The sequence below is a fragment of the Mustela lutreola genome, chromosome 16 (genome assembly GCF_030435805.1).
Source record: "Mustela lutreola isolate mMusLut2 chromosome 16, mMusLut2.pri, whole genome shotgun sequence".
NCBI lineage: Eukaryota > Metazoa > Chordata > Mammalia > Carnivora > Mustelidae > Mustela > Mustela lutreola.
In genome coordinates, this window is record NC_081305.1 from 2,542,761 (window position 1) to 2,568,063 (window position 25,303).

A 25,303-nucleotide genomic window follows, 5' to 3' on the forward strand; every position below is an offset into this window, starting at 1 on the left:
GAGCGCGCCAGCGGGTGACGTCACTCCGCGCCGGATTTGGTTAGTGGAGTCGTCGCTCACTGACTGCGTCGTCATGGCGCTGAAGCCCGGTAAGGGGCCGCGGGAGAGGCGGGCGGGGACCCCCCTGAGGGACAGGCGGGGGACGGGTGCGGGAGGGCCGCCAGGGACCCACCGAGGGGCCGCCGGGTGAGGGGTCACCGCGTGAGGGGCCACCAGGGACCCACCTGAGGGGCCGCCGCGGACGGGCCGAGGCGGAGCGGGAACACCGGACAGGCGGGCGGGGGACGCGGAGCGATCAGAGCGGGGCTCGGGGGTCCGGCGGCCGGCGGTCTCGGACCCTGGTGCCGGCAGAGCGGGGACACGGGCGGAAGAGGGAGGGCTGCTTGCCGAGCGCGTGGGCCGCGTGCCGGTCGCGGCCGGTCACGCCCGCCACCTGCGAGTCCCGCACTGGCGTCCGCACGGGGCCGCGGGGAGACCGGGGCTCGCGGCTGGTGGCCGCTCAGTCACTGTCCCCTGAAGCGCTGTGCCCGGCCCTGCCCGCGTGCCGGGAGCGTCGGTGCCGCCAGGCTCGGAGAGGAGCCTCGGAGGTGGGCGCGGGCTTGCTTGGCAGAGACGGAGCCCGCTACGGAGCCGGGGCCGGGCAGAGTCCGGCGGAGCCGGTCCGGCGACACGGGCGCGCGCGTCTGGCCTCCCCGGCTGGCGGCCGTGCTGCGTGCGGACGGACAGACCCGCCGGTGCCGGCCGAGCGCAGCCGAGGTGGGCGGGGGAGGGAGACCTGGGTGGCCGGACGCAGCTCCGCGTTGGGGGAGGTGAACAGGCATCGACCGACAGGGCCGGGGCACCGCACCCGAGTCTGTGTCGCCTTTTATTATCTCGCGGATTTCCCGTGTTCTGTAACTTTTCCAAGGGCCGGGACCTGCCCTATTACCACCCGCCCCCCGGTGCGCCCCCGGTCGGCATCGCTTTCTAAAGGGGAGTCGCGCAGATGCTCGCGATTGGTGGGTTCTGCAGAGCGAGGGTCCCAACCCCTTGCACTACTCGTGCCCCACACAGCGTCCTGCACGGTGTTGGGAACGTTGTGGCGCCCACGGGTGTTAGTGAAAGTGGTAAATAACCCCGTAGTTGGGCCAGCGTAATTGTGTTTAAAAAGAAGGGTGCTCTGGTTGCTAAAGGGGGCACAGCTGCCTGTGTCGGGGCACTCAGCCCCTCCGGGGTGGGGTGTGTCGGGAGACCGGAGGGAGAGGACGCACCAAGGCCGGACAGGCAGAAAGAGGAGGGCAGGTGTGTGGAAGCGGGGACAGCAGCGCTCGAGCCACATTTTGAATCCACAGCGAGGAGGCACGGCGGTGAGGCTGAAGTGGGCAGCCGGGTGTGGTAGGCCAGAGCTCCCTGTGACCCTGTGACGGAGGGATCCCCAGGCAGTGGACCGGGAGGGGAGGGGAGGACTTCCTGGAGGTGGTGCTGAAACGGAGCCCTGAAGAGTGAGTTTGTCAAAGGGACAAAGAGCCGAGCAGGTTTGGCAGCAGATGCGTTCCGTGCTGGGGTCCCGGGGGAACGCACAGCCAAGTGGACACTGCTGTCAGCCTGCTCCGGCTGCGCCTTACAGTCGCGCGTTCCCGAAGCACCCCCAAACCGCGGTTTTCACTTGGGAGGTGGCGTAGCACTGCCAGGGGCAGGGAGCTCCACAAGTGTTAGTGGTGGGCTCCAGGGGCTCTGGGGCAGGGCTGCACCCCGAGCAGAGGAGATGTAGGCCCAGCCCCAGGGCGTAGGCAGCGGAAGCCTTCAGCTGTTGGCCGGTGTGCCCCAGAACTGCACATGGAGGGTAACAGGGAGGTAAACAGGCGGGTGGCAAAGCGCATGTTAGTAACAAGACCGGAAGCCAGCTACTGCCTTCAGAAGGGGCTTCCTGAGTGAATTTTGGCCTGTCCTTGTGACGGAGTACCGGGCAGCCTCAGGAAGGGCACAGCCGCGGGCGGATCTGCAAGGCGACTGGCGGGAACAGCAGCGTGCAGGGCAGTGTGTGCCGCGCAGCGCACCTCACTAGGGAGAGGGCTTGACAGCCAGGGTCTCTGTGCGCCCGAGGGACCTGGAGAAGAATTCGTGAGGAGAAAGGCGCGCGCTGACCGATTGCCCTGGGGGGTGCCGGCAGCAAGGAGAGAGGCTTGTCAGTAGTGTCCTCTGCTTGTTTTCAGAGTCCGCTCATGAAAAAGGAGCTTTCAGAATGGAACTGACTGACATGATTCGAGGCCATACAGTTGAGAAATGTCTGGTTGAGAAGCCAGCTGCCCGCCCCACCGCACCACCCATCCCGGTGGTTCCCAGCTGTCTCCGGACCTGGGCTGCTCCCGTGGGTCACTTTTCAATATCCAGCCCTCTTTTAAGGGAGACTGAGGACCTGTGAGGTCAGACCTGCCCCTCCCCCCTGCTCAGACGGTGAGAGGTGCCCCAGCCACACACAGGGCACGTAGAACCTCACATCTAACTGCAGTGAGCACCTAAGTTCCCTGGAAAGAAGAGGTCGGCTTTCACTGCCCGCTTCGGAGGTGCGCATTCCCTGAGCCCCGTGCATGCGTGTCCCTCCGGGGACTTGCAGATGGCACTGGGTGGGTCGCATTCCTCGTCGCCAGCAGTTAGGGAAGGTTGGTGTTGAGAGTTCACCAGTGAGTGAGATGACTTCACGGGGAGTTCCTTGCCTCACGCTTCTCATTGCCGGCCGCGCGACAGGTCTGTATGAAGACAGCTCAAGTAGGTAAAGTGATATGAAGCAGACTTCAGTTCAGTTGTCCTTTGGAGGATATCCTTTAGGATCAATAGAAATGAAAATTCAGTCAGTATTTTTTTAAATATGTCTTTGTGAAGGTGCTGGCTTTGTTTTTTATCTAACTGGAAGCTGCTTTTTATGGTTCTCCACTCTTAAGAGGAACACACGGCTAATGTAAATTTCATTAAAACTGTTGGAATCCAATAACAAAAGAGTGCTTGTCGACACAAAGCGTGCTTCCGAAGTTGGGTGTAGAGGAAGAACTTGCTGTACTAATGAGGGAGGTTGTAATCAATAACCCAAAATAGTAGGTGGTTTGCAAAGCATGTAGGCTTAAGGCAGGTTTTCTGGGTTCACAGTCTGCACACACAAATCATACCTGCATCAAAACTGATTAGAGGGGCACCTGGGCTCAGTGGGTTAAAGCTTCTGTCTCCAGCTCAGGTCATGATCCCAGGGTCCTGGGATCAAGCCCCACATCAGGCTCTCTGCTCAGCAGAAAGCCTGCTTCCCTTCCTCTCTCTCGGCCTGCCTCTCTGCCTACTTGTGATCTCTCTTGTCAAATAAATAAATAAAATCTTTAAAAAAACCAGCTGCTTAGAGCGAGGATTGCAGTGCCTTGACTGAACAGAATGCGCGTTTCTGGGCAAGAACTGAGGAAAACCGGGGTACGTGGCTCGCTTCGCATTTTGTTCTGCTGCTGCAGGCCAGTAGAGCTAGAGCTAGGGTCAACACCTGGATTATATTGAATTTGCTCTGGTTTTGGACTTCATGTTGTGAGTTTATCACTAACCCTGATTTTTTGCCGCAGAGCTGAGAAGCCCTGGATTGGTGTGGCGTGACGGAACACTGAGGGCACCGCTGGGGCAGGCACCCAACAGCCCCCGGCCCGGGCATGCGGCCGGACTCCTTTCTGCCACATTAGCTAGTTCCACTCTTTGTTGCTGTAGGTGTTTCCAAACAGGACATTCGTCAGCAGATTTGGGACTACATGGAATCACAAAATTTAGCTGATTTTCCCCGGCCTGTTCATCACAGGATTCCCAACTTCAAGGTACTGAAGCATTCCTCAGCACTCAGAGGGAAAACACACTGTTCCTAAATGAGAGAGTTCGTAGCGCAGTTACTGTCCGGGCTCATGGCGGGCCTTCCCACCGTGGGGCCTCAGTTTCCCCACTGTTCAGAAAGAAGATAGTCACAGGTGTCTGTTTATGACACTGTTCACAGGAAATAAGTTTGCTTAAATGTGCAAACATACACCGCTCATAATTTCAGCATGCGTGTTTTTCACAGGAAAGCCACGGGATTTTTGAAAATACACTGATGACTCTATCAGGCCCAAAGGATGTGTGGCTCATTTACTCGCCATCATCCCCCATTCTGGCTGGACTTGGTCTCCCATGCCTGGCTTCTTGGGAACAAGCTCCCACCCTGAGGCCATCCTGTACCTTTGAAAAACTGTTCTTTTTGGGTGTTTTTATTGCTTCTTTGTTTTGCTTTGGTGCTTGTTATCCCCGGGAGGGAAGTGTACATGAAGTATAGGGAAAAGAGAAAGGTGCACAGAATCAGTAAAAATTGTCTAGAAAGGGAGTTCCGGGCTACTGGTCATGCACTCAGGGTTTAGGCAGTTACTACACATGTGTGTTCATTTTGTGAAAATTCATCAGACTATATACTTTCTACACTTTTTTGGAATATATGCTTTAGTGTGGTTAAAAATAAATTGGAGCTAGCTTTCTCAGCCACTTTCTACCCTGCTTTCCCACACTTCTTCGGGCGACGCTGAGATCTTGTCTCAGACTTCGTGCACCCCACCTGCCTGGGTGAGATGCTAGACCAATCTGCTCCTGCGTGTCGTGGCCCAGGATCGTGCTGTCTTGTCAGTAACGTGCGATCGCGTTTGAAAACAGGGGGCCTCCCGTGCTGCCGAGCATTTCCCACGCTTGCAGGCGTTCAAAGTGGCCAGAACTATTAAAGTCAATCCTGATGCTCCCCAGACCAATGCTCGCTTCTTCGTCCTCGACGTAAGTGCAACTCTGTCTCTTTGCCTAACTAGGGCTCTTACCTGGCTTGCCAAAACATCAGAGAACTAGAGGTTTTTGCCAGAGCACAGGAAGTTAAAGTGGACCCCGATAAGCCACTGGAAGGCGTTCGGCTGCTGGCGCTGCAGGTAATCCCGCTCCCTGAGCCGCTGTCCTGGCCACTGATAAAACACATCCTCCCGGTGGCTGGCACATGTGTGCGGCTTACATACTTAGGCTTGTGCTTCCGACTCTCTTCCAGACAGAACAGACCCCTGGAGTGGTTTTTTCTAGGAACAATCCAGAACTCTCTGATTTGTCAGAAGTCATGAATGTTCCTAAATTCAGAGATAAAGGACGTTCACAATGATGACCTTGAGGCAGTCTTTAGTCTGATGTGCTTCCTTCGCATTTAGTCTGATGTGCTTTCCTCAGGGAAAGGTTGTGTTTATTTCCTTTTGCTGCTTTAATATTATAATTCTTTGAGATGTGATAATCCATGAGTAAGAAATATGATGGAATCCCCAAAAATCTATTGATGAGAACAGTGTTTCCTAACTTACATACATAGGCCCCTGCTCGAGGGGGGAAAAAAACCTCCCCCAGGGTTGCTTTAAATTCAGTAAATTTTTTTTTTAACTTTAATTTTTAAAAAATTTTTAAAGATTATTTATTTATTTATTTGACAGAGATCGCAAGTAGGCAGAGAGGCGGGCGGGGGGGGGGGGAGCAGGCTCTGCACTGAGCAGAGAGCCCGATGCGGGACTCGATCCCAGGACCCTGAGATCATGACCTGAACCGAAGGCAGAGGCTTAACCCACTGGGCTAACCAGGTGCCCCTAAATTCACTAAATTTAATAAGTATAATCAGAAAACTTGGTATAAGTTTACATGTTTGTAGCTCTGATGCAGCTGTAAAACCACGATAAACCCGTAAGTTAAATAGAAACTACGAGCAGCAGCATCCGTTGTCTGCACTGAGTGACGCCGACAGCTGCTGCTGCTCTGCTGAGACGCCTTGCTGTCGGTGGTGGGCATCCAGATCTTTGGAATTTCTCCTTAGTGGCCACGCCTGTGTGGCCAGTCCACTCTCCCACCGTTCCCGCGAGGCCTCGGTCGCACAGCGCACCTTGCAGCCTGTGTGGAGAAGGGAATGCCAGGAAGCGATTTTACAGGGAACGGGGCGGGTGTGCGTGTAGGGGTCCTCCTCTCCTTCTTTCAAGGCTTGTGTGTCGGGGATCATTCTGTTAGCTGATTGCAGTCCAGCCCCAGAGGAGCCTCCCATTCAGGCCCTACTGGAAGCCTTCCCTCTTGCCAGCTGTATTTTCCCAGTCAGTGGTTCACCTGAATGAACTAGAGGAGATAATGGCAGCGGAGAAGAGCCCGAAGTGAGTGGTCGCCTTGTGCGAAGACAAAGCCCTGTGGAAACAGTGCACTCCGTTATCTCATTTAATTCAGCCAACAACCCTGTAGGAGTGATCTCTGTTCCCAGATGACGTGGAATAAGCTAGACCCAGAGAAGTCAAGTGACCTGGCCAAGTCCCCTGTTCAGTAATGGTGAAGCCGGGATTCCAATCCACACGGACTCCAGAGCCGGCTCTCTGCGTGTATGAGGTTCTTACCTGTCAGCCCATCAGAGCACGGATCAAAGCCTTGGGTGTGTTGGAGATTAGTCAAGACAGCCTGTAGCAGGAGCACGGCCGGGTAGCAAGATGGACTAGCGGGGCCTTCACTGTCTCTTTTATTCAGGGGCAGGAAAGCCAAGCTTTGAGAATCTGTGGTAGTACAGGCTCTCTGGTGGGCACAGGCATATAGTGGTGAAAAAGACAAGAAGACGTATGTGGTCTCTGTGCCCTAGACTACACCTGAGTATAGGCAGGGATCCTGATGCACATGGCCACAGTCCATGCCTGGGGACACAGTGGCCTGTGCTTGGGGATATACAGTTTCTCAGGCTCAACCCCAGACCTTCAGTAGGTTTCTAGAGTTGTTTTGTTTTTTTTTTTTAAGACTTTATTGTTTTCTTTTTTTAAGATTTTTTTTAAATTTAAATTTAAATTTTTTTAATTTAATTTTTATTTATTTATTTGACAGAGACACAGTGAGAGAGGGAACAAAAGCAAGGGGAGTATGAGAGGGAGAAGCAGGTTTCCCACTGAGCAGGGAGCCTGATGCGGGGCTCAGTCCCAGCACCCTGAGATCATGACCTGAGCTGAAGGTAGACACTTAACGGCCTAGCCACCCAGGCGCCGCTCCCCCCTTTCTTTGAGAGCGAGAGTGCGTGTGTGCACAAGGCAAAGGGAGAGGGAGAAGCAGACTCCCTGCTGAACAGGAAACCTGATGTGGGGCTTGTTCCTCAGATCCCAGGATCATGACCTGAGCCAGAGGCAGACGCTTAATCAACTGAGCCACTCTCTGAAGTTTTTTTTTAATAAACACCCTAATGGTGCCTTAAGAACCACTGAAGGTCAACATTTGCCATCCCTGGTTGCACATTGGTACCACCCAGGGAACTTAGAAAATTATCTGTTGCTGATGGTCAGGTCCTGAATCAGATGCTCTGGGTGGGTGTGCACTCCCACTCCCCAGGTGATTCTAAAGTATAAGCAGCTTCCAGAAAAGAGGGAGTGACCAGGATAATGTGCAGTACACCAGAATCTTCAGACTGTGAATGAATCCAAACCTCTTTCACACTCCTCAGGAAAAGAGCATGTGGTCATGACCTGTGTTGAAATATTTCTTCTCTCATGGCTTTAAGTAAGCCAGCCTTTGATTTTACAGGTCCTAGATTGGTCTCAGGCTGTCATCTTTTGCACAAAACTAAAATATACTCTTTTTACAGATTAGATTTTATAAATTTTACAATTACCTCATGGCCTGCCCTGGCATAATCTGCAGAGATGCCTGTGGCAGTGGCTCTGGAACTTTCCTGGGCATCAGAATCACCTGGCAGGCTTGTGAATGCAGATTGCTGTGCCTGCCCCCAAGCTTCTGGTCATTTCTCACAGGTGCCCAGGGGCTGCAGTTGCTGGCCAGAGACCTGCACTTTGCAAGTCCTCACTCTGGAACTCAGAACAAGGTGTTTGGGGACTAAATAGAAGAAAGGGGACTGTGGACTCAGGTTAATACAAAATATCTATACTCTCATGAGTACTAATCTCTGACGCTGGAACTTTTTGAACAGCAAACTGGTCGTGAAGGCTTGAGACGTAATGCAGGTTTCAAATGGGGGCGCCTGGGGGGCTCAGTGGGTTGAGCATCTGCCTTCAGCTCAGGTCGTGATCCTGGGGTCCTGGGATCGAGTCCCACAGCCGGTTCCTTGCTCTGTGGGAAGTCTCCTCCTCCCTCCTCCTGTGCCCCTCCCCCTGTTCCTGTTCTCTCTGAGTAAATAGAGAAAGTCTTAAAAAACAAAACATTGTAACTGTAGTGTGTGATGCTGGGAGGGGAGGACACAGGAAAGTCCTGGCGGAGTCCTAATGAGAACAGGCCTTCATTTGGATTTACTTGTCATTTTGGCCTGTAGTGTTTTTGAGTGCAAGTAAAGTAGAATTCGGGAGTTTGACGACTCACTGCCTCTTCATCCTAAGTGGGTAGGGTAGTGGCCCTGAGTAAGATGGACCGCCGTGCACTATTTAGTTGGGTTTGCAAAGGAATCATTTCCTTGGCACACACCAAAAGATGCCAATAATAGGGCGCCTGGGTGGCTCAGTGGGTTAAGCCACTGCCTTCGGCTCAGGTCATGATCCCAGGGTCCTGGGATCGAGTCCCACATCGGGCTCTCTGCTCAGCGGGGAGCCTGCTTCCTCCTCTCTCTCTCTGCCTGCCTCTGTGCCTACTTGTAATCTCTGTCTGTCAAATAAATAAATAAATTCTTAAAAAAAAAAAAAAGATGCCAATAATAGTAATTTGTTTTTGCTCCTGAAATGCTATCATATGCAATAAAATTTTCTATGTCTAATTTTGTAATTTATTGATTATCTTTTTTTAAAAGAGCAAAAAAACATTGTTGGTCCCAACACCACGACTGAGAACGGGGTTATTTAATAAGATCACACCACCTCCCGGGGCAACGAAAGACATCTTGAGAAAATGTGCCACCTCTCAGGTAAGTGCAGGAGGCCGCCTCACCACAGGAGAGCATGGTTGTCAGCCGAGACTTCTGGTGAGTTAGAATAGGTGAAATCCACCACAAAATCGAAATTCGTTTTTCACAAAGCCAGAGGAGTGGAGATGGGAAAGTGTTCAGCAGGCCTGTCAGTGAAGGAGCCAAGGAGAAAACCGTGAGGGCGTGTCTTCCGTCTGAGTCACCCACTTTCTCTTTTGTCCCAAGTTAGCAGATTGTGCCCTATTAAATTAAATTTCCCATTAAAAATGAAAAGTTCTGTGGTGCTCTGGCGCCTTCTGGGGTTAACCTGTGCCATGGTCTGGTAATTCATAGCATTTTCTTAAGTGCCACCAGAGCAGTTGGGGACTCAGGAATTTCCAGAATACTGGGACTGGAAATCACCTCGCCGGTTCTGAGTAATGGCTTTAGTAATTCAGTTCTGTGGTCTTCTTGAGTGTTCACAATGTGATAAAAGTTTGTAGATGCTACATTAGGGTGCCCCGTGGGGGGATTTGTCCTGTATCTTGCAAATAAAGAAATAGAATTTGGTGACTTTTTTCACACTCCTAGAATAGACCGCAGGTCATTTGATTTCTGATCTATTAGGAATTAAAAATAGGACATCGAGATACTCCTTTTTAAAAAAGATTTTCCACTTAGGTCTGATATTTAAAAATTGTATGTTTATATTGTTATTTATTGATAACCTTTTTCCAAAAATACAGATTGCTACAGCTTTCAAAAGTGTGTGTGATAAAGTAAAACAGTAAAATATATGTAGAAAAAAGTGCGAATTGAAAATTAGAAAAATAAGACAGTCACGGTTCTGGTCGGTGTTCAGAAACTGTGTGATCGCGTGCAGTCGGCCACCCGGGCCGCACACGGGAGCTGACATTTCCCGGAGCCGGCAGGGAGTGCGGGAGCGGCTCACGAGTCGTAGGTTTCGGAAGTACCAGCGCGCCCCGCCCTGGGGTGGTTGAGGTCCAGGTCAGACGTGTCTGAGGGCCCGTCACAGGGGCCTGTGTCGGCCGCACTCATCTGTGTCGCCTTACAGCATCCTCTCTGAAAGGCGGACACCGTGGTGTGTGTTGGCAGCAGTTCCCTGCAGTGCGCCGGCGCCAGCTGGTCCCTTAAACGGACCCCCGCAAGTGTGGCCAGGCCTCCGGGAGAGCCAGGCCAGCTCTCCTGCCTGAACTTCACTAAAGGTTCCGCAGCAGAGTTCGGGCTCCATCGGCACGTAAGATACAGGAACCTGAACAGGAGATTTCCGTTTTCTTGATGGCACGGGGAGAGGCTCTTAGGATCACGTCTGTGTGCAGGTGTGGGTCCTGGTGCAATCACTATATCATTATTCACTCTGCCAGAGCTTAGTGGCAGAAACCCTGTCCGCGTGTGGGTCAACTCTAGGAGACTCAGACGCGGCCTTACTTTTTGGCAGAGAAATCTCTGAATTTGTCCCTTTACAGCCTTTGCCTCCGGCACGTCTCAGCTGCCTTTGTGATCTTGGTGTTTTGTGTTTATTCTCTAACCCAAGAGTCTTCCAGCAGCCGCCTCCACGGGCACACAGAAATGTTTGTCAGCTGAGTTTTTGTTGAATCGAACCGGACTTTGGGGAACCAGGTTGCTCACGCGCTGTCTGGCCGGCAGAGCAGGTGAAGCTGACTTGGAGGGAGGAGGAAGTCTGATGGACAGTTTTGACACGGGTTTCTGCTCACCAAGGCTGCCAGGCACCACGCCCTTTAAAACAGGGCTGAGGATGTGGGCGGGCCTTCCCACCGTGGGGCACAGTGGGCTGGTGACTGGTGGCTCCTGAGAGGCCCCAGACCAGCTCTGTGTACTGGTCCCATAAGTGCCTTGTCATGTACTTGTAGACGAGGCATTATACTCTATGCGGTGACCCTCCCGTGCTGGGCAGAGGTCTGTACAGGGGCCTGATTTGGCTCTTCGATTGACCTGTAGTTCTTGTTATCTGAGACTCGTGACCGTATCAGCCTCCCTACTCTGTAAATACAAGCCTCCATTCGTTAGTGTAAACGTGTGTACTTTTGGTACATTTTGGCTGAAACAGTCATATTTCGGAAGTGAAGATGCTACATTTGAAGGTAATAGCCCCAGTATTTTATATGTAATCTGTCCCACACATTAACTGCCCACATCTTCTGTGCTAAAACGCACTACCTCCGTGATCTCCTTGCCTCCCAGTGCCAGTCTGACGGGGCAGCAGCAGGTGACAGCTCTGCCTTAGAGGTGAAGAAACGGAAGGTCACCTTCCTCCTCTCGAGGTCACAGGGCTAAGGGGGACCTGGACCCGGTTCTCCGTGACTCCTATGCCTCTGGTCTAACCGCTGTGCTCTTCTGCCGCGTGGGAAGAAATGATTTGCTCAGTATTGTAAACTTAACATCTTACTCATTTGTGCTCTCAGTTCCAAGTGGGATCTCTCCTGCGGAAGAAATTTGGGGAAATTATCCTACGATGGTTTCTGAACCAAGGTCTTCCTAAATACCACTTCCATGCTGCATGCTCGCTGTCGGGCGAGTTTGCTTCTCGCAGGAGGTTGACCCAGACCCTGAGTGCGCCTCACCCGTGAACCGCGAGGTGGGACAGCTGCTCGCTGCCCAGGAAGCATTCAGGCCCCCATCTGTGTCCACAGGGCGTGAGGAGCTACAGCACTCCCGTGGGCTTGGATTCCAGGGTCCTTGTGGACTTGGTTGTGGTGGGGTCCGTTGCTGTTTCTGAAAAAGGTAAGATTAAAATCAGAAACTCCTTGAGGTGACCTCAGCTTCACACTCTGCCGTGTGTTCATCTTTTAAACACCGATGGTAAGTAATTTCAGTTTTCTGGACACACGTCTGTCCTCTGAAGCCACTGTATCTCTCATTCATCTTGAAAAATTAACTCGGTTCCTCACACTCAGTACCTTCACGGGATCACCATGTTTCTTAGCAGGAAACATAAAGTCAGCCCCTCTCTCTTTGGGTGGTGAGAGAGACTTCCTCTAATCTTGAGCTGCCTGGAACCGGAGCTGAGTTTACTTATAGTCCGTCAGTAGATAATGGAAAGACATTGCTTCTGTTAGCCTCTGGACAAACAGGGTGTCCTGAGCCTGCCTTGGGAGGCTGCGCCGCTCAGGCAGGTGAAGCGGGAGGGTGTCCCATGCTGCTGTCTGCCATCTGCCCTCTGCCAAGCCGCCTGGGGGACTTGGGCCCCTGTGGTTCCCCTGGGACCTCTGGCTCCTCCGCTGCTCTACCCCAGTCCCGGCTCAGTGCTCTCAGGAGACGGTCTGGTTATGCTGCTGCTGCTTATGCTGCCCCGGGCTCAGTGGCTTCCAGGACGGGTCAGCTGGTCACAGACCGGGTTCGCACAATGTGGTTGTGCCCCCTGCTGGGAAGGCGCTCCCTTTGCTCCTTCCCTCCAGGAGGGACAGACTCTTCCAAGACGCCCGTCCTTAAAACTGCCCCTTGGAAATTAACCAGCTAAAGCCCAGATCTTCCTTAAAGAGACGTTTCCAACAGTTTGCGAGAGATGCTCTTAAGTCATTCGTTCCAAACCCCGAGCATCATATTTTTAAATGTTGACCTTTGATGCCTTCACCTGGAACATACAGTGTTTGCCGGCTCTCGCAGTAGAACGTGAGACGCTGTAGCGCAGTGTGCTTGCTCTCCCCGTGCTCCCAGTTACAACACTTCAGCTGTGTCATCAGGAATGGGTTCCCAGGAGCACATGTTTCCTGGGTGCCTACTGTGGGCCAGGTGTCAGGCCAAGGTGGTGTCTGTCTTGAGCCCACAGTGCCCGGAAGAGCAGACGCAGCAGCTGGACCCTGGTGTGGTGTGCTGGTGCTACACACCGAAGTCAGCACTGACGCTGGGGAGATGGGGTCAGAAGAGTCACCCTCTTCCCAAATGCCCAGTGTCGGCGTTTGCTTGTGTCGACACACATGTCCTGCATTCTGTGTGTGGGTCATGTTTGTCCTGGTTCTGTTTTTCCAGGAGAGGCAACAGCACGTACAGCACTCTGTGCCCTTCTAGAAGACGCCCATCCATTGGGCACTTAAGATGTCACCAAGGTTTGGTTTTGGCTTTCCCCTTGCAGATCCCACTAAAGTGAGGTGTAGTCTTGTGGTAGACTTTCTGTGTGCCTTCGAGAGCCATGCATGGCATAACTCGAGCAGAGAACTGTCGAACCAAAGCGCGGACTTGAAATCTTGGTGGCAGTTACTGAACAACCCGCGGTGAGGTGGCCTGCCTCCCATCCCCAGCACCGTACCTCACCTCTCCCTACGCCCTCTGCGTAGCTAGAATCATCAGACTTCCATGTTGACCGACCCAGTAGTGAGCAGTGGTGGATCATAGGCCGTCTGAGTGGCCTTTAATGGCGAGGGAAGGTGGTCATTACTCACTTTTGCCGCTTACTGCCTGCCTCTGCGCACTGTTCTGTCCTTGGTCGTTTCCGCGCTGTCTTTCTCACGGTTATCGGCTCGCATGGTTGTAGGTTGGTAGTCGCAGAAGTAGGACGACAGAGGAGAATGTCCGAAAGAGGCTCGGGCAGCGATGCCCTTGGTGGGGATGCTGATGCGGATGTTAAGCGGAAGTTAGAATTTCGGCAGTGTCGTGGGCTTCCTGATGTGGGGTACATCGGCTCTTGTGGGAGCCAGAGCTACTGCCATGTTCCCGTCTTGCTGCTTTCTTACCTGCTCTGTAGCTTCTCATGCACCTTCAGCTCAGCTTCTGCAGGCCCCTCAGGAGTCCTCAGTATGGGACTAGCTCTGCCGACCTGGCCCTCTTCCAGGGACTGCTGGACTTTTCAAAAGACAAGGTGATGTCCTCTTGAAATACGTATCCCTGATTTTAGTTTTTATTTCCTCTCCAGGATAAATTGATTTAAAAGGTTTTGGTTTTAGTGGGAATTTGTTCCTTAATCTTTTTAAAAACTACTCTTGCGGGGCGCCTGGGTGGCCCAGGCATTAAGCGTCTGCCTTCAGCTCACAGCATGATCCCGGAGTCCTGGCATCGAGCCCTGTGTCAGGCTTCCTGCTCGGCGGGAGCCTGCTTCCCCTCTGTCACTCCCCCTGCTTGTGTCCCTCTCACTTCTCTCTCTCTCTCTCTGTCAAATAAATAAATAAAATCTTTTTAAAAAACCAAGCTACTATTCATTGCTTTTAAATGTGAGTTCTGCTCACATTAACGCAGGTTCCGTTGCCTTTTGTAACACAACTGAAAGGCTCAAGCTTGGCATCACCGTGTGCTGACCCCTGTATGTGTGCGGCGTCGGTGTGCCCCCAGGCCCCGCTGTTGAGGGCTCCCTGTGGGCTTTCTATGGAAGTTTCTATGGAGGTGCCAGGGACATTGAGTCCAAGTTTCTGTTTCCACTACAACCTGATGAAACATTTCCTCCTGAAATACCGATGCTCTGTGTGTCTCTTAGGCTGGAGAATCGGGAAGGGAGAAGGTTACGCTGATCTGGAATATGCCATGATGGTGTCGATGGGAGCGGTCAGCCAGGGGACGCCTGTGGTCACCATCGTCCATGACTGCCAGGTGCTGCCCATGGACAGGCGAAGCGGAGCTACTGCCATACCCCCGAGAGAGCGGGCGGGGAGGGGAGGAGACAGACACACAGGGACAGACTGGTGTCTGCCTTCATTCCACGTCTGCTGGGACTGGTGGTATTGGCAGAGCTGGCGCTGTCTGGCAGTGAAGCCTTACCCCGTGAGGCTGCTGAGCCCTGCGCTTCTGCCGTGCGGCGCAGTGAGCACAGGATCCATATTCCCCGTTAGCTCCCTCACCCACTTTTGTCTGACCAGGTCGTCGACGTACCTGAAGCGCTGCTCGAGGACCACGACCTAACAGTGGACTACATTCTCACTCCGACGAGAGTCATTGCCACGGGGTGTGAGCGCCCGAAGCCGACGGGAATCATATGGTCCAAGGTGGGTCCTGGGGCCAGCAGTGGCCTATAGCTCGGAGGCGTCTCCTCTTGTGTGGTATTCTTTGGCAGCTGTCCCTAGGCCCAGCATGTCTGTGCATTAGAATCACCCGTAAGCTTTTGAAAACTCAGCTCCTGCATCATAGTCTCCAGACATGGGCCCAAGAATCTCCTTTGCAAACCTGTGGGATTCTGATAAGCAGCCAGGTTCCAGGTCTCCTGCGGCAAGACAGCAGTTCTCAATGGCAGAAGGAACAGTCCACTCAGGACCAGTGCCATGACACACTGCTGGCCAGCGGGTTTCACCTCTGAGAGCTGTGTCCCGCCATCCTGGCCACGGCAACCTGCTGTCTAATCAGCTTTCCCATTCTAAGTCCAGCTTGTCTTGCCGTGACCTGGGTCGCCGGGCAGTACCCACAGCCTCCGTAACCCGATGCCTTTGCGACTTCATCTGCGGAACAGTCACAAGCATGCGTGACAGTAGTCTACAGAGGGAGTCCTGTCGCAGAGGCCCACCTGTGGGAAACGGAGAGTCGTGCTTCATCTGGATTGAAGCTGTTGCTCGTGTCTTCCGTTCCTTCAACCCCAATCATCAGAGCTGGAAAAGAGCCTTCCCTTGGCCATGGAAAACCAGTCACATCCACCTCTGAGATGGGCAACAAAGTGAAACACCACGGCACAGGGGGCCTTTCCCACAGATGCCACAGGCAGGTGGTTTTGGGCTGCCTGGGGCCTGTGCCCCTTCTAGGTTAGTCCTGACAAAAGCAGAGGAGGAGCGTGCGTGGCCTAGAAGCGAAGGGACGGGTCTCTCTGAGTGCAGGCGAGTGTCCGGGGGAAGGCAGTGGCACCCTGTGTGAATATTCACATGCCCCTTGGTGTCTTTTAGAAGTTGGGTTCACCTTGGAATTTGGGTCCACAGCTTCCAGGTGGAGGCTGCTCCACCGATCAGAGGAGCGAAGTGACATTTGCTCACAGCTGAGAGGACAGGTTTGGGGAAGCCACACAAGGGGCTAGTCGCAGTGAGGCTGCAGGTCCCTCGGGGGCTAGCACTTCTTACACGAGGGCCGACTGCAGCTCACCTTAGGAAGACGTCGTGTGGTCTCTCCAGGAAGAGAGAGAAAGATGTGCTGCTTTGGGGAATAGCCATGGTTACATCCCGCTAATTTTAACAAAAAACAGCAACAGATGATCTTATAGGTCATGTCAGGTGAGGAGACTCGTGTGTGAGAGGAAACCACATGAACCGGAGGGACCAGTGACACGGCTAGTCACCCTGTGTGCAGCCTCTCGGGGCCGGCGCTGTTTGTTGCCATGCCAACCGTCTCATCCTTTTCCTGGAACACCTCATTGCTAGTGAGGCCTAGGCAAGAATTACAAACTTTTAAATTTTTCTCATTTCTTATCTTGGGGTCCTGGGTTCTTTGTTCTTCCAACCCTGGGCCTCCTTTTGCATGAATCATGGGAAAGCAGTGACTTTCTCCGGCCCCTGGGGCTTCTGTTCCGGCCTTGCTGTGTGTGCAGTCAGAGCGAGTTTTCCTCGAGACTAGGAAAACCATCCCTGGATTCCACTGAAGATCTGGGGAGGGGCGGGGGCAGTTCGGTGCCGGGCTATGGTATTCTTTTGTATGGAGTCTTGATAGGGTTGACGTATTCTTCTGTGGTTTTCTACCCATAGACATCATTGTGTAGGTATTAGAATCCCAGAATTTGCTTCTTATGTATTTCGTTGGAACATATGGCATCAGTGTTCCTTCTAAATACTGTAGACGCCTTAAATGAGGGCTGTGAAACACACAACGGAATGTGATATATTTTTAACTCGTTCCTACTACACAAAGGTTGTGCAACGCTTGACTCCCTGGCCTTTGTCCCACATTCTCAGGGATGTGCATGGTGTCCCCATGTGGGGACCAGGCTGCTACGGATTCCGCTGTCGGCTGTAGCTACTTCCAACAGATAGCTTCCTTGGCCCACCACCTGCTTTTCTCTGCTTGTGCCTTGTGGTTTTAAAGATGGGGACCAGGTGATCAGTGGTTTAGAGTGAGCTTAGAAGCTTAGAAGCCGCAGCAACACGTCTCAGTCACTTTATCTGTGACCTTGGAACACCCTCTGCAAGCCCCCCGTTTGTTAGATTATCTGTGAGGTGGGGTGTTGTCAGTGCTGACCTCACAGGTTGTACCTGCAAAGTGCCTGCTGAACTTGGCCATTTTTGCTGTTGGGGCCATCACAGGTGTGACATGCAAGTAGGTAAGTGTGAGAAATGTCCCTGGACACTGTCGCTGCGGGCAGAATCCTTGGTTACCCTCTGAGTGGTTTACTGGGGCCTTGCCCGTGTCTCCATGGCACTGTGTTGTCACCGTGTGCCCTTTACTGCCTCTCAGTGAGGGAGAAAAAGACTTTCCTTCCAGAAGGTGTGTCTGCTCTGTTCATGCGGGGTCCTCCTTTCCTTTGGGTGAGCCGTCTGCTGTGCACCGGGTGACCTGTAGAGCTCTGGGGGACGTGGCCATGTCTGAGCTACAAGGCCACATAACTGTCCCACTTGAGAACCTAGCGCTCCCTGAGCTCCGCTCCCCGCTCCAATCCAGCAGGTCAGCAGGGCTGCCCTGGCAACAGGAAGCGCTTTCCCCAGGATCTCTGCCAGGCTGGTGCATGGTGTGAGAGACCTGGCCGTGGGTTGGGTCTTAACCCTCTGGGCAGCACTTCCAGCCCAGGCAGTCGCTACGTCTCTGGGACAGTAACCCGATGTCCCTGCTTGTCGACAGCCACGTGGAAGGTGATCTGCAGTGGCTCAGAGGCCATTGGCCTGCATCCCTCAGCTCTGGCAGGAGTCCACTGACGGTGGCCCAAGTCCTCGCAGCCAGCTTCCAGCAGCTCCCCGTGGCCAGTCAGTTCCAGGTCTGTGAGGTGTCGGGAGTCACGGCGGAGCAGCGAAGCACCTGCTTGGGAGCCTGGCTGCCTGCCGGACCCGCACAAGCTCCTGGAAGGCAGCGGCAGGATGGAGCCGTCTGCGTGGGCAGGGCCCCAGGCTTTCCCTCACACTGCGGTCCCCTCACGTGGCCCCACTGGGCTGAGCCTCTGGACAGCTGAGCCCCATACCTCTTTTACTGCTTTCTGCTGAGCTAGAATGAGGCAGGGAGAAGGTGTAAGACTTGCTTCAAGAATTCCCTGGAGATGTGGTCGAGCAGCGGGGTGTGGCCGCAGCTCCGAGAGAGCCAGGGCACCCCTGAGACTGTTCCTTGCCACCAAGGCCACAGATGGAAGGATGGCTTCCCAACCCCCTTGCTCCCCACAGTAAGTGGAAGAGATACCATCACTGATTACAGAGGAGAGCAGTGGGGCACCACTGACCAAAACCTGGATGTCTGCCTTCCTCAGTTACTCTCTGAGGAAGTGGGGTTCAGGAAGTGGAGTTCTGGCAGGTTCATTCCTTTGTGTGCAGACTCAGAGAAGCGACTTGGGGCACCCACCGCCGTGGGGAGGGACTTTCCCACGTGGTCACCAGGCCCTGGTGATTGACTTGTTGAGAACGACAGATGCCTTGAGGAAAAGGGCTTGGAAAAAGGACCTCTGAGAAATGGCCATTCTCGGACCTTGATGCTTGCTCTCCGAGCCCGTATAGCAGCATTGTTGTCTGGAAATGACAGCCAGAGGTGAGCTGACGCCTACCCACACCTGGGCCAGCAAGTTAGAGCGGCTGATACTTCTGTTTGAAAAGATATGCTGGTTTTGACCCAATAATTGAACTTCTAGGAAGCTGTCCTAGAGAAATACTTAAAAATTTAGATAAGAGATACATGAGTACCCAGCATAATGTGATGCCTTAAAGTGTTCTGACCTGGTAGTTTAAGTGCAGAGAGCCTTTTTTGAGAGTATTTAATGGCATGAGAAAGCATTGATGGTATAACAAATACTAAGTGGAAAAACCACAGAGTATGAATTTATACATGTTTTGGTATATTATTTTATATTCGTTATGCTAAAACATGTATAAAGAAATGATGGAGGGGTGCCTGGGTGGCTCAGTCAGTTAAGCATCGCCTCTTGATTTCAGCTCAGGTCAGGACCGCAGAGTGATGGGATGGAGGTCCCCTGGGCTGTGTTCCGGGGTGGCGCTTGCTGGTGGGGTGGCGCTTGCTGGGATTCTCTCCCCTGTCCCTATATCCCTCCCCTCACCAAAAGAACAAGCAGGTGAAGTGTATCCGAACATTAACAGCAGTTCTCTCTGCAAGCTGGGATTTCAGATTTCTTTTCATTGTTTTCTAAATTTCCCACAAAAAGAATACTTTTTAGTAGTCAACACTAGTCAGTAGGAAAGCAGGACATTTGAAACCATTCCCCAAGGGCAGCCTTCCACCCAGGCGTGTTTGCGTCGGGTTCCACAAGGAGCCTCTGTTCTCTGCATACTCCTAACTGGTAAAAATGAGAAGCCAGGATGGAAGATGGTTAAACGTGTACCAGCTCTTAGAAGTCATGGGCTCGTGCATGGCGGTGACACAGGACTATCCAAGCTGCGTGTGCCAGGCCCATGCCTGAGTGTGAGGTGGGCTGCGCAGGCTGCTCCTCCCCCGTGGTGACACTTGGTGTGGAACTGAGCCTCGAGCTGCCGGGCATGAACTCGTCCCACACTTGGCCCTGAGCTGGCCCAGCAGGAGGGGACCTTACTGCTCCAGTGGGCCTGTCTGTTATGCTGCCCCTGCCCTCTGGAGAGCATCAGGCAGGCAGGCGCTGGCGTTTGCAGCTGGAAGCTGGTGTCTTGTGGTGACAAAGGTTTTGAAGTCATCATGTATACCAGGAAGTAAAGGGTTTTTCTTTTTCTTTCTTTTAAGATTTTATTTGTTTATTTGACAGACAGCGATCACAGGTAGGCAGAGAGGCAGGCAGAGAGAGAGAAGGAAGCAGGCTCCCCGCTGAGCAGAGAGCCCCATGTGGGGCTCGATCCCAGGACCCTGGGATCGTGACCCGAGCGGAAGGCAGAGGCTTAACCCACTGAGCCACCCAGGCGCCCCTAAACAGTTCTTCTTAGTAACTTCCATGGCCACTTCCAATAGAACCATCGCCCTGATGGTGCGCATGGTCTGAAGCAATGGTGGTGTGTGGTCATTGCCCTGCTGGTCCTTCAGCACCACAGTCAAAGCATAATTCTAAAGGACTAATGTCCTAGGGGCTTTTTAGTAAGTGACACGTTTGACCAACTATGTGCAAAAAGTTGTCTTAAATGAGTCCTGTTGTCATTAAGAGATGCTCTAACTGGAAAGCAAACACGTGCTGCCCAGGCTTGAATGGCATCTGGATGACGGTGCGTTCAGTGGCTCTCCTGCAAGCTTACTCTAGAGAATGATTTCGCCTTGGTCATTTGAAAGTGCTGGATCTAAGAGTATTTTCACTCAGTGAATGATAAGCACTAGTCTCACGCAAGACAACTAATAATTTTGGTGAAAGTTCTGTTTCACATTAGAAATACTAACGGTGTTCCTGGTTTTTTGCCGGCAGCTGCTCAAGCATGTCCTGACATTTTAGAATGATAGGGATTCTAGATATCATCCCTCCCAGTCTCTGAATCTTCTGGTCAAGTAAAGCGAGAGCCAGGAAAGGCAACAGGTTCAAGATTATGAAGCCGGTAGGTAGTGGAGGCAAGATTAGGGCCGGAGTCTCATCCTGGGTTGGCCACGGGTGCCTTGAGAGTGAGATTCCTGCTGTGTACTGCAGTTAGCTTGTATTTCCAGGGAATAGGATTTTTCATTTAATCTTTAAAGAGAATGTATATTTATAAATGACATCTGTAAGTGTAAGAGAAGCGTGGTTGTAGCATATTAAAAAATCATATTTCATCTGTTACTATGGAATGGAATAGTTACAGAAAAGCAGAAGTAGTTCTTTTATGTTTGATTAACAGGCAGGATCTTTCATTTCACAGGGCACACTTACAGAAGGTAACAAATGTTCCTAATTGCTAGCCAGGAAAAACAGCGCGGCCCTGCCATGGGCCGTCCTGAGCGTGAAGCCAGCCCGTTCAGTTGGGGCACAGAGGCCTCTGTGTCAGCGGAGGGAGCGGCGTCGGCCCCAGCCACTCCACAGAGAGCACAGACATGGCAAACAGCTGGGAAAGTGGCGAAAGCCACCTTGTGGACAGGGAGGTTTTTCCATTTAGAACTTGTGGGCACAGAAGCATGAGCTGACATTAAGCTTTGTCATTCCTTACCCAGAAAACATCCTGCTCTTGAGATGAGCAGTTTTACGTAAAAGTGACGCATTTGGCCATTTCCATTTCTAAAGATGAGTCTGTGTGTGCGTGTGTGTGTGGCGGTGCTGTAGACTTAGTTCATAATCTGTGCATGGTTAAATCGTTTTGTTGTTCAGCTGATTACAGTTTGTCCGTGGGCCAGCTCGGGATAGAGTAGCCGCCTGTGCTGTGCAGAGAAGGACGTATTTTTGCTCCCCACGACACGCGGTAGATGTCTGCTGGGAGAGTGTGGAGCCTTGCCCCCTGGGCTGGGTTTCCTGAGAACACTAGCTTTGGCCCGAGGGAGCCCCGTGGTTCCACCCGGCAGAAACACATGGGAGTTTTAGTGCTTAGGGCGGTCACCCAGGCAAGAGAGCTGCGGGTGGGGACCGGAGGAGGCGTGGCGTCTGCCAGGGTTTTGGCCTTGTTGCTCTTGCCTGCTGGTGTCACAGTGGAGGGACATTCCGTTTTTCCGTAAGAGAATGTAGTGATGTTTCCTCTGATTGTAATGGCAATTTTAAATTTGATCATCCTTTCTAATTACTAGATCCTAGTAACTTAAGACATCCTTAAGAATCTCATTATGACCATTTTAGGGGCAGCCGGATGGCTTAGTCAGTTAAGCATTCCATTCTAGGTCTCAGCTCAGGTCTTAGTCTCAGGGTTGTGAGTTGGAGCCCTGAGCTGGGCTCCATGTTGGGCATGGAGCTTACTTAAAACAAAAAAGAATCTAATTATGACCAGTTTAAATCTGTTTTGAAATAACTCTGAAAGGACACAGGAATCTGAACTCTTGAAGAAGGTGGAATTGGGGTGTGGGCTGGAGATTGTTTGGCTAGACTTAGGTCATTTTTAGGATTCTTTGGGACCAGAGCCTCTCAGGGTACTGGCCCGTGAGCTTAGTCATCTTTGGATGAGTCAGTTCAAAAGAATTGCAGAGAGTCAAGTGGAAGAAAACTTCCTTTTGCTTAGCAAAGAGTTGTTACATCTCCTGCACATTTCCATGGTGGAGACATGGTTTCTGTTTGTTTCTCTGCGTCTCAATAATGGGGAACATTAGAAGGAGTAGGTCTTTCTTTGACCAGTCCTTGGCATCTGGGCATCTGTGTGCTACTCTGAAGACCCCAGTAGACAAGTGCCACCTTCAGAGGCTTCTGACATGGCCGTGCTGGGAGCAGGGGCACTGTCCATTTGGAGAGGGCTCGGAGCCAGGGGAAGGCTGTGATAAGGTGGAGAGGGTCGTCCACTTTGTGCTAGGAGAGAGAACCAGGTACTGTATTAATGAGGATCAGGAGCCTTAACATTTGTGAGAAGGTACTGGAATCGACTGTTTTTAGGTGTTTAAGTTTCTCTGGCTCTTCCTCTGAATCACTGATCTTTCACTTGGGGCCTGTGTGCCTCTTGTGGTTTGGGGATCTCTGAGCAGAGTTCGGGAAATTGCACCCAGAATTGCTGGGGACTCGCTCCCGGGGACGAGCCGGAGCTTCTGCAGAGGTCTCTGACTCTCTGGCAAGGGTAAGAACCATTACTCCAGTTACAGATGGTGCAGAGAACAAGAACCCTGTTATTCGTTAAGCTCTTTGTTTTTAGACGGAAGTTTCACCTGTCTAACTCCTGTGCTGATCTGTATTCTGACGTAGCCATGTTTGTGGGAAGTCCGGTGTTTGGACCATTGCCCGCCTCTTAGTAATTGGCCATTCATAGAGTTTGTGCCCTAATGAAGGGCAGAAAGCATCTCTGAAAAATGAGGATTGCTAAGAAGGACTAAAATGGTGCGTTGCTGTGTCTTTTCTGCCATGCGATTCCTCAAGTGACAGAAGACCGGTTCTGCCCGGGCTCCACTCTCCTGGTTCAGCCTAACACACAGGGCCATGCCATGTACGGCGGCTGCACCGGGCTGGGACCGTCAGCCTGCACACTGCAAGCTGGGTCCGGGCAGTCCCTGTGCACGCAGGCCCCACTTGTCAATCCCAGTTCTCAAGGACCAGGAACCACCTCATGTTTTGAGGTTCTTCTACCGCCTCATTTGTTGCAGGTTCCCAAAAAGCCAACATTTCCTTCGTATAGGAATTCCATGCATCGAGACGTAACGTTTTTCGGAGTGTTAGCTGGTAGCTCGATGACCTGTTGCTGGAAAGCATTTTCCAACGTGGTGTTCTATTTCAGATCTGCCTTGTTTCTGCATTTCCAGTGACACCTTGAGAGGCTTGGTCCCTGAGAAATGCTCCTCCAGTGGAGGTGGGGAGAAGGAGGAGGCCTGGGTGGCTCGTTGAAGACCCTTCCCACCCAAGGCATCAGTTGGGAGGACAGGGCAGGCGGCAGAAACCCCCGTTATTCTGGAGGTCAACCAGGCGCACTGCCCCTTGTGGCCGGGGAGCCTCCTTCCAGTAACGTCGCTTACTGTCCCTTCTGCATAGGAGGCCTTTGGTTTCCTGCTTCCTGGGCCTCTAGGAGGATAAAGAAAACCATTCCCTCTGCCAGCTGCCGTGGCGTGTCAGGCACAGTCCAGAGGAGAGAGTCCAGAGTGGCTCTGGGGATCCCAGATTGACTTACGCTGGGGCGGTGTGGGGTCAAAGTGACTGATTAAGGCCAAGGGGTCTTGCTTCTCAGAGGGCCATGTTGGACCAGTGGTGCAGTGTGGCAGGCAGACTGCTTGCCTGAGGAAGGCAGAGGCCCCTGTGCGGTCCGAGTTCTCTTCCCTCCTGACCGAGTGTAGACACGCGGAGAACAGCTGGAACTGCTTTGCTTTTTCAGATCAGCTCTGAGGTGATGGGGAAAATCCCCATACTCAGAAGCCTTCGTTGCCGAGAGAGGCAGGCTGGGAGAGATGTCACCCTTCAGGACGAGCCCCGGCACCTTCTGGGAACCAGCAGCCAGCAGCCACCTCCCCTGAGTACTGTCAGAAGACACCAGGACCCACAGCAGCCAGAATCCTGTTCCGGGCAGGGGGAGGATGGGCCTTCTAACACCGTTTTCATCGGGAACCTTCCGCGGGGCACCCGAGTGAGTGAGCTGAAGAGAGCCCTCCGAGAACTGGGCACGGTTCCCCAGAGGCTCACGTGGCAGGGGCCACAGCGCAGGGCCTTCCTCCACTACGAGGCCCCCATCTCAGCCCAGCAGGCTGTCTCCTGCTTGCAGGGCCTGCGTCTGGGTGCTGCCACCTTGAAGGTGGCGCTGGCCAGGCCGCAGAGGGCCGGAGACATGACAGGCAGCTGTGCGGAGGAACCATGCCCTGACCGTCCCTCAGCTGTCTCCGACCTGTGATGTGCTGCCCTGGGCCCTGTGGAACTTAAGGAGCCTGTGCAGCGGGGCTCAGAGCGTTGCCGCGTGAGCCATTTTGTGGCCGGTCCTTTCCAGGACGTGCCAGCCTTCTGTTACTGCCTGGGGCCTGCTGGTGAGAAGGAAGGTAGCCATCGCGCGCTGCCGACTTGTCCAGGCCCGGCTCTGTCTGTGCTTCAGCCTGCCTGCTGGGTATTAGAGCCGCGCTGGTCTCTCTGGGAGCTCAGAGGCCGCGGGGAGCGCAGTGAGTGACGAGCAAGCGGGGGTAGATGTTGGCCACGGTTAGGAGCGCCTGTGCTCTGGCTTTGGGAGGGGGAGCTCAGGGAGCAGGCGCCAGCAGGGATCAGGTCTGAGCACGCCCAGCTGTCCTTGGAGCCTCGGTCTGGTGTAACTGCAGGGGGAGAGCTCTGTTCATACTGCAGAATCCAAGTTCCCTGGGTGCAAACTGCTGGTCACAGCTCAGTGCTAGTGTCAGCGATGGAGAGCCAGTGTGATGTGCGGGTGGCGGGCAGCTCCCCTCCAGGCCCTCCTCACTCCCCAGCCTCCTGCTGTCTCTGCGTGCACTCCCCGCTCCGCGCGATCTCGTAGGAGACCCTGGTCATGGAGAGAGCTGTCCCGGCCTTCCTCACAGGCAGGGACAGAAGCGCTCACACCTGTTTGACCAGGGCCTGAGGTTTCTTGGGGTTTCCCTCCAGGTCTCTGTTCCTAAAAAACAAAACTGGATTTTTGATTTTTAATTTTTGATTTTTGAACGACGCTTTCTTAACAAGTGATTTTGCAGTTGATACAGGACCAAAAGTCAAATGAAGCATTTAAGTGGCAAAATTTTAATTTTTTTTACCAGAGGGTCTTACTGAGCATGTTTTAAGCACAGTCATAGCTCAAGGGGGTATGCCTTGCTCATACTTTCAATAAAACCTCAGAGTACTGTCTCCCTTTGCAGAAGCACTTTGTCATTGGTTTTACGTGAAAATACTGTGCAGATGTCAGAAAG

The 25,303-nt window shown here is 52.8% G+C and overlaps 1 protein-coding gene across 7 annotated transcripts; it reads left to right on the forward strand.

Annotated features, from left to right (window-relative positions):
• Positions 1–25,241, forward strand: MTHFSD (methenyltetrahydrofolate synthetase domain containing). Of its 7 annotated transcripts, none has more exons than XM_059151685.1 (9): positions 29–89; positions 2,193–2,543; positions 3,712–3,815; positions 4,672–4,785; positions 8,774–8,887; positions 11,539–11,629; positions 14,310–14,422; positions 14,689–14,814; positions 23,785–25,241. In XM_059151685.1, exons 3-9 carry the CDS (start codon positions 3,753–3,755, stop codon positions 24,292–24,294), a joined length of 1,131 nt encoding a protein of 376 aa, XP_059007668.1. In that variant the 5' UTR covers positions 29–89; positions 2,193–2,543; positions 3,712–3,752; the 3' UTR covers positions 24,295–25,241. The 7 variants fall into 7 exon arrangements, with proteins under 7 accessions (XP_059007666.1, XP_059007665.1, XP_059007668.1 ...); XM_059151684.1 differs by lacking the exon at positions 4,672–4,785 and adding an exon at positions 4,818–4,931; XM_059151683.1 differs by lacking the exon at positions 2,193–2,543 and having other exon boundaries at positions 1–89.
• The last annotated feature ends 62 nt before the right edge of the window (positions 25,242–25,303 follow it).